The sequence below is a fragment of the Squalius cephalus genome (assembly GCF_949319135.1).
Source record: "Squalius cephalus genome assembly, chromosome: 18".
Classification (NCBI taxonomy): domain Eukaryota; kingdom Metazoa; phylum Chordata; class Actinopteri; order Cypriniformes; family Leuciscidae; genus Squalius; species Squalius cephalus.
The window spans coordinates 6491951-6500887 of record NC_137139.1 but is presented as its reverse complement, the minus strand read 5'-3'; the positions used below and the strand labels follow the sequence as shown (position 1 = coordinate 6500887).

The 8937-nt window shown below is 41.2% G+C and overlaps 1 protein-coding gene across 2 annotated transcripts; it reads right to left on the bottom strand.

The window, feature by feature from the left end:
* Nucleotides 1-272: 272 nt before the first annotated feature.
* On the bottom strand, nt 273-7328 carry hmga1a (high mobility group AT-hook 1a). 2 transcript variants are annotated; one of them, XM_079848440.1, is made up of 5 exons: nt 7209-7328; nt 6207-6313; nt 4913-5005; nt 3910-3969; nt 273-2251 (listed from the first exon to the last, which is right to left on the bottom strand). In XM_079848440.1, exons 2-5 carry the CDS (start codon nt 6294-6296, stop codon nt 2186-2188), a joined length of 309 nt encoding a protein of 102 aa, XP_079704566.1. In that variant the 5' UTR covers nt 6297-6313; nt 7209-7328; the 3' UTR covers nt 273-2185. The 2 variants fall into 2 exon arrangements, with proteins under 2 accessions (XP_079704566.1, XP_079704567.1); XM_079848441.1 differs by lacking the exon at nt 7209-7328 and adding an exon at nt 6604-6730.
* Nucleotides 7329-8937: the final 1609 nt, after the last annotated feature.

The following is an 8937-nucleotide window of genomic DNA, read 5'->3' as shown; positions in this document are numbered from 1 at the left end:
GAGAATCAACCTTTTAATTCATGTAGGGCAATATAACATGTAATTTTACAATTAATAATTTAAAAGAAAAAAAGTTTTCCAAGCAGAAATGCAAACTGTGATCGTGGCCAAACAGCCATAGATGTAGATGTGGGTTTTAGAGAGGCAGATTTGACTGAGGCGGGGTAAAAACAGACACCAAGTGAAGGATAAAACATTATGGCTAATTCATTCTTACAATAGAGTTGCATTCGTTCCAAGCACTACCTTGAAGAAATACAGCCAGACCAAGATATGTACGAATTCTTAACTTTATTACGATTTTGAGTATAAATTCCTGCAGTCCACAATAGAAAATGCAGAGTGTATACATTGAAAAGACTGATCCCAAACCAGTTGTGCACGGGCACATAAAAACAAGACATCAGTATTGAGGGGGGCATGTTAAAAACCAGCCTTAGTACCATCATGATCTACTAAACGGGGGCTCAGAGCTAAGCAACTAGCGGGATGTAGTTCATTACAGAGAAAGGAAAGACAGAGAGAAAAGCCCTAACCTTTAGGTGCCACACTAAATCATTTTGTCCATGATACAACAAATCAAAAGTCAATTCAGTGCACCAAACGAATACGTATAGAAAAATAAACTAACACACACACACACACAAACCTATTTTTCTACCACAGTCTGAACTTGTTTTGCATCTCTGTGACTCAATGCAGTAATTCCTGTGGCGTGTCCAGATGCTTATATATGAAAAAAAAAAAAAAAACAGTTTAAAACAAAAATAAAAGCAACACAAATCCCACACTGGAGACAGTTATAAATGGATCAGACACTGCACTGGGACCAGCTGAACGTCGTCAGGAAAGAGAAGAGTAATCCGTCATAGGCTGTTGTAAAGTGAGGTATGAACGTGACGGTCAAGTCCAGAGTAGAACTGACCTGGTTGCAGTTTTCCGGGTTTAATTAACCATGTTTGTAGCAGCATTAAGTTCTGAGAGGAGACCCAGTCACTGGACCGATCAGCGTTCCCTGACATGGAATTTAACACGTCAAAAGAAAGAAAAAAAAAAACGAAACAAAAACAGCATGAAGAAAAGAGCGAACATTGTCTGAGTGGACTGTTATCGGACAGAAGTGACACGGCTGGGAAGTTCGCAAGGAAATAGAGAGCAAATGGAATGATCTAGCATTTTCTATTTAAAAAAAAAGAAAAGTGTTTAACATTTTGCATGCAAGATTAACTGATTTATTTGGGGCTGATAAAAGCACTGCTGGCGTTGCACTTTTGGAGCAAGGATCAGGCTGCCATGCTTAAGTTGGTGGTTAAACAAATCAAGTCACTTCCAAAGTTAAAACCCATCAGGCAATCGGTTCCTCAGAAGACCCGGCGAGCTGAATTACACTGAGAACGGGCCGACTACGCGAGCGTTCGCGCCGGTAAACTCATCGCAGAAAGTGAAATCATGATGGTGGCGAGACAGCGGAGGGAGTTATGAAAAACAAAAAGTCAAAAAAGGTTTCACGACAAAGCATTCAATGATATGTTGATTACAAGTTAAAAGACCTCTAGATTATGCTCACTCAAAAATATGCTCATTTTTATTTCTAGCTTGAATCACGGAGAAGCTAAAAAGTATAACTGGAGACATCGAGTTACCACACACACACACACGCACACACACACAACCCAAGTAAAAACAAACGAGTAGGTCAATTCACCTTTGTCCAGTACACAACGACATGAATTTCACACAACCTACCATATCTTAGACTTTGAATTGTAAAAAATAAACTTGAATTCTCAAGGCCTGAAACTGTTGTTTGCGAAAAAGAGAAAACTTCAGTATTTTGCAAATCGCTTTGTGTCAAGCCGCCATCAGAGCATATCTTTGTCCAGTATAACGACAGACGCTTTTCGACCAATTACCCATTGAGTGCGAGACATATACAGATGTGCATACACATGTGCATGCATCCATGAATGGACATACAGTATTCTGAGTCTTTTTCCAGTGGTGTTACACAGAGAAGAAGGCGCATGAAGTGTGCAGTCCTCCCTGACACTAGGGGGCGCTAGAGCGTAAAGGTGAGTTGGAGGGCGAGGGTGGCACTAGTGTAAGGGGAAGAGGGGGGGGGGCAGTCCAGCTCTGGTCAACAGGAAGAAATAACGTTGGATTGTGAGGTAGCATGAGTTGCTGGTTACTGTTCCTCTTCCTCCTCTTCTTCCTCCTCCTCAGAGGACTTGGATGGCTGCTCCTCTTTCTCCTGGAGAGAAGAAACGAGAAAACGTCATTTGTGTGCGTGTGTCAAAGCATGCAAAATACTATAAAGAACGCAATGGTCACAAAAACATTTCTTTGTCAGATTCACACAACTACTGAATTCAGGGTTCGTACAAGATGTGCTGTAAAATGAAACTCCAGGACTTCTCACTTATCAAACAATATCTTTATCTTTTCAATTCTGTAGATAAAAATATACTAATAAAACAAAATGGTACAAATAAAGTGCAGCACATGCAAAGTATGCTTAACTTTAACCACTGAACAAGATATCACTTTCCTTGTTCAAACGGATGATTTTCTTCATGAATATATGATTGACCTGAAGAATGAAAGCTGCATTATATACTCGGGTCTATTGAGCAATATTATAGCCATGCAAAATGTCTTTATATCTATATCAGACAGGCTGCAGGGGTCATTTTGCATGAAAATATTGCGTAATATCAAAAAAAATTAAACACTAATTTAATATATATATATTGTCTTTCAATAATTGAAGCAACCTATGCATTAGCATGGCTGTTCTCAAGGGCTTTCCAAGAATCACTTCAGATTCAAGCACTTTAGACGAACCCTGTGAATTACGCATCTCAGAATCTCAACACGATCTGAGTCTCGATACACACACACACGCGCAGTCTTTGCCACTTTGCACGCGACAGGAAGTAAATGAGCAAGACTCGTGTTGCACATTATATTGTTGCAAAGATTAGTGTATTATGCATGTAACATTTGCAACTGCTTTTTATCACTTAATTAGAAGCAACTGTGTCTTCTGTCACATAGAGACTCCTGACCAGACATTCAGAAGGTTAAAATGCAAAGTATTGAAAATCAAAAAGCTCTGTAAACAATTGGATTCTGGGTAATCGAAAGATTGACACACTTGTGGTCTGCATCACACCCACTTGAACCAGATACAGGAAATTCGTCATGCAAGTAGACAAGTGCAAAGACCACAAGTGTGGGCATTTAGATGGGCCACTGACTCATCACCTCCACTGCTTTCATTAATTTAACAGTCTTTTAGGTAATTATAGGTCACAATACGACTGCTGCCAACTTCAACTCGGCGCAAATGCACAAAGACGACGCATCTGATAACACTTCTCTATTAAAACATTACACAACCATAATGCATGTGGCGTTCATGCTATTAAAAAGTTGTTCAAAGTTGGACTGATTAAGTGAAGGAAATGCCCCTGGCTTTCAAAGCATGGCAGCAATAACTCGTAGTGTGACTCAAAGCCTGGGGTTTCAGTGAGTCAGCGTGCTGGATTCCTGCAGACATGTAAACGTCAGTGCCTCATGCGAGAGGAACGCGGAGTAAAGACACACAGGGCTGATGACTACACCGTGAGCTGTCGAGGAAATGCAGGGCGGCGCTGATTACATGCCAAACTGACTTAAAGAGCAAAATAAAACGCTTCAAGATATTTGATCTGTTCTTATAAACAAGACCTACAGGAGAAACGAGCGGCGAGAAAGAAATCTCTCGGGAGAAGCAGCCAAATATTTTCATTGTTGCCCGTGGCAACTTCTCACCACATAAACACTGGTTTAGCCGTGTGGTTTTGTGCCGTAACGCCACACAGAACAGACTCTCTTAAAGGCACAGAGCACACATGATGAACTTACGGCTTTCTTGGGTCGTCCGCGGCGCTTTGTCCCTGCAGGTGCCGAGGCCGGCGCTGCTTTCTGAAAGAGAAGAGAGAGAGTGTGAGCGTGGTGCTACACACACAGATGAGCAGCAGAGGGAGCTGTGCTGGCAGGCGGCCCGGGCCAGCGGGTTCACTGGCCATTATACTGGAAGCGGACACGAGCAGCACGCGGTGCGCTTCAGCCCGTCAGCCACCTGGTCCAGAGCTGAGAGACAGCTGGTACGAGATGCACACACACACACACAAAAGGCCAAGGCGGTGTACTTATGGGGGGAGGGGTCGGAGGGGCAGCTGTTGTCATGACAATAGATGGCGGGGAAGGAAGAGTTGTGGGGGGGGGGGGGGGGGGGGGGGTATTATCATCTCGGCTGCTCGTGCACCTGCAACACACAGCGCTTGCTACGCCACAGGAAGCTCTAGCAGGAAGTTCACCGGAATCGAGCACCTGGTTTGGTCTGATCATCGCACGCAACAAGAGCACGGCACCAAGAAACAGGCCAGCAACAACAATGTTTACATAAGCAAAAGGTTCTTGCAGTGATTGCACAGAACAGTTACTAAAGGAGCCATTACGCGGCCTCAAGAACTCTCCACTATAAACTAGGGCCGGGCAACGATTAATCGCATCCAAAACAAAAGTGTGTGTTTACATAATATATGTGTGTGTGCAGAGTATAATTGTATAAATACACACACACACAAATGAGACACTTTTCTTAAATATATACATGCATATATTTATATATAGTATAAATATACACATGCAAATATTCCTTTAAATGCATGTGTATTTATATATACAAAATAATTATACACAGCACACACACTTATTTTGGATGCAGTTAATCGATGCCCCGCCCTACTATAAATATCAAGTATTTTTTGTTTTTGTAAGTAGGAGGCCGGCAGAGAGATGCAGATGTGTGTGTAGTATAGCAGAGGGGGTCGTTGTGCACCCCCCCACTGAGACATCTACTCACTTTGCCCCTCGGTGTCAAGGAGCTGGGCTTGTTCTTGCTGCCCTTTGGTCTTCCTCTCGGTCTCTTCGGTGTGGGCGACCCACTCGGCTCCTGCTGCAAGAAGATAGAAATAAACACGGTTACACAAACAAGCCAAGTGTGGGTCACCATATACCGCTGGAGAACTTATAAAGCATGTGCTGGGCATCGCTAGCACAACTGGGCGCTACTTTAAGACCAACAGGTGGCATGCAGTCATCGGCTGCCAAAAGAGAATCAAATACACTGTAGGCCATTACAGCCTGACTCTCTGTTAAATGGGCAACGCATGCATCTGGATGGTGCAAGCAAAGCATAATATAAATTGAACGTCTCTTCAAGGACAGAAAACCAAGTTCGTCAATACTGGGATGAAAACAGCACAATGCATGTGTTAACTGTGCCGTTCAAAGTAATAATACTGTTACAATTACCAAAATTAATCTCTACTGAATGTTGTATACTTTTCCCACACTGAAATTATTTTAAATTATCACTTTCAGAAATTATTCACCTACAAAAAGCACAAATTGAGAATCTGCTGGAGTTGTTGCTTGCTATCTGCGGAATATTCTGATACTGCAATTAAACTCTGAGCATGTGACCTATGATGTTGTCAATATGGTTAAAATCAGCACAAACTACTTAGAAAAGCAATTAACTCATGCATGTAGCATTGCAACAAAAGGTAGGGTTTTTTTTTTTAAGTTAAATAAATAAAAAACACTATTCTCTAAAGCAACTACGATAGTGGTGCATAATGAGTAATTTATCTTATATGATGGTGGCCATGGATTACTACTCAAAGGCTCTGATTACAAGGGTGAGTAATAGAAACTTTAAACCCAATGCACTTTTGAGGCCCTGTGAGTGACAGGAGGATGAACCAATCAAACGCTGGCATTTCCCAACAGCCAATCAGCGAGCAGCTGCAACAGTAAATGGGTTACTGCTGGTTTATAGAGATCATGTTACAGGCCTTGGTCGCCCTGCCACTACAGATGACCACTGCACATGGTGAGCGTGTGCCATTGGGTTGTAAATGCATCAAAACAAAGATTTTAATAAGTGCTTTTCTGCATTAAACATCACATTTAAAAAAAAAAAGGGTTCAGATCTCCTCAGTCCAAACATCAAAAAGTAACAACAACCCATTCTGGTATCATTTTAACCTAAAATGCAAACCAAGGACAGGGTTTTCATCTCACCATTATGAAACATACAACCCCATTATATGCACTGCTATCTAAAACGCCCCCTGGAAGCACTGCAATACCTGTGGGTGTTTTCGTGGTCTTCCACGTCCTCTCTTCTCTGCTCCATCTTTCTCTTTAGGAGCCACTGTGTCCTTGCCGGAATCACTCATTTCGTCTGACTGGAAAACTGCATGGCGAAAAAAGAGAGTCGGTGGATTAGCACAAACAAACACTGGTGATAACTGGTGAAACAACGGAAACTTTAAATACACAACGCGAACAGTTAGTAGCCACTAATAAATGGAGTATACATTAACTTTACAGTGCGTGTAATGAAACCGTGCAGAACGACCGGCTTCTCGTTTGTTTACAACACGCGCTAGGCCTGAGCTCGCGCGAGTTCTTCCTAACAATGTCGATTATAAGCGAATATGTTTTAATCACGACGTGTCCGTTTAAACCGTCGGATTTTAATACCTTTAAACGGCAGAAGTGAAACCCGTCGCGGGCTGGCTGTGCTGCGGCGGAGCTTTAAAACAGAAAGCTAAAAGGCGAACGGCGGCTCCTACGGATACCCCGCAGTTCCAGCGCAAACCGGAACACGAACGCACAGCGCGAGATTCGCGCCCTTTTAAATCCCCGAGCGCGTGAAAACACGATTCTGTTGTTTACACTGCGAAGGGCTTTAATCGACTGAAATGTGTGTAAATGACAAACAAAGACGAATTATAACACCAGATATTTGTGTAAAACGATTTAAAACAAACTATTGTTGCCTTTTGTTTACAAACCCACTACAAAATTACACTTTTAAAGAATTTAAATATTTGCTGTATATAAAAGTTTCTTTGGGAATAATGCAGACTGAGAGTGTATCTACAGATTCTCGTAGGTAATAAAACACGACGAAAAACGCGCCACGCGAGCCCGCCAATCTGCTTAGTGTTTGTTAATCCTTATCAAATAGAGCCTTTAAAACTAAACACCGTCTTCCTGTTTTCGTTTTCGTATTTCTGTTTTGCAGAGATGTAATAATACTAACGATAGCTTTAAAAAATGAATAAGAGATATTTCAAACGTACCCTTTTAAAATGAGCGGTCGGGACGAAGTCCAAAGCGAGTAAACCAGCGCGGTCTGCGAGCTGCGAATGAATGAAACACAACAATCGCCTTCGGGAGTTTCAGGGGCATTTCACGGGGTCTTCCAGTGGGGGCGGGGCCAGCGGGAGGAGGACGTGCGTTTAAATTTTTGGTAACCAATCAGATGCTCTGGTGGCACTGCGCAGCCAATCACGAGCAACACAGAGATTGTCTTGACCAACCGTTTGCGTTTGTAATGTTGTTATAGGTTTTTGTTGTTACCGAGTCTTTTTTTTAAAAGAAGGGTTTTAAATGTATTGTTACCATTTTCAGCACAATTTTAAGGGGGTTTCGCAAGCAAAAATGTACACACTTACATACATGTATAGTCTAATAATTTACAAATGTAGTAAGCTTTTCTTAAAATACAGTTTTTGTTGTTGTTGTTGTTATTTTAAGTGCATCTATAACAGTGTAGAGGCAAATAAAAGTGATAATATCAATGCTTTTTGAGTTATAGGATTTACAACTATTTAATATTCAACAATAATATTGATCTGCCTGCATTAACACCATTATATGAGGACTGAACTGAGCTGGACGATGTTTTCTCCAGAGCGGCTGTAAATTAACTAAATTGCTAACTTTTTTATGACAAAAATGAAGCAACTTACTTAAGCTGGACTATGTCACTATCCTCTTCTATCTGCTGAAGAAACAAACCTTGTTGCATTATTTCCCTGTTATTGTAAAGCTGCATGCTTTGAAACAATCTGTATTGTAAAAAGCACTAAAGTTGACGACTTGATTTACAGGTTAATCTACCCATATTCAACACTGCTGTTTTTAAGTCACTTATTTGTATGGTATGGTACAAAATTGTGTTAAATTAAGCCTTTGGAAACTTTATCAAATTAGCTTGTGCTGTTAAACAAACATACATTTATCCCGTACATGTGCCAAAGTTGAGTAGCAAATATGGCCAAGTCAAAAGAGCTCTCACAAATGCCTATAGAGAACACATTGTTCTATTACATTAGAAAGTCTACAAGATTTCCAAAATCCTAAAGGAGACACAGCCTTATTCACATGTCTGGTACCAGAAAACACTTGTGGGAGTCGAAGAAAAAACACAATATCATTAAGGGAAATAAAATGTTTGATCAGAGCAACTAAGAAAAACTCTTAATTTACTGCCAAAGACCTGCAAGATGACCTGATGAAAGGAGGAAGAAACATTTCAATGCAGAGTATGAGAGATACACTATAAGCATGGACTTTATGTTGGGACGTTGAACTTTGACCAAGAAGAACAAAAGGCAGACTGAATATGCTGAAACTGATTTGGAAAGATGTGGAGTTCTGGAAGAGTGTTTTATGGAGTGATGTGGACCCATGGATCAGCAGTATGAGCTTCTGAGCAGAAGAAGATGGTCTTTATGGTCAAACAAGGAGAAGGTCCAGTCCTGTTATGTGGAAATCTTGACTGTATGAAGGATATCATGAGCTCTTTGAAGTATCACGCCATTTTGGCAAAGATGGAGATGCCTTTGGTGCAGAGACTGAAGCTTGATGGTCAATGGAGGACAAACATCCCATACATCCAAGTCTACTGAAGACAAATCTTCTGCACAATCTTCAGATTTAAATCTCAATGAAAATATTTGGTGGGATTTGAAGAAAGCAGTGGTAATGTGAAAACCACAGATTATCAGAGATCTGGAAGCTTCT

Bases quoted from the DNA above. Each gene is read 5' to 3' on its own strand.
- hmga1a (XM_079848440.1), bottom strand. From the start codon at position 6,296: ATGAGTGATTCCGGCAAGGACACAGTGGCTCCTAAAGAGAAAGATGGA. The intron at 3,970-4,912 runs GTGAGTAGATGT...CTTCTCTTTCAG, and splicing joins CCTTGACACCGAGGGGCAAA to AAAGCAGCGCCGGCCTCGGC. The intron at 2,252-3,909 runs GTAAGTTCATCA...TCTTCTCTCCAG, and splicing joins GCGGACGACCCAAGAAAGCC to GAGAAAGAGGAGCAGCCATC.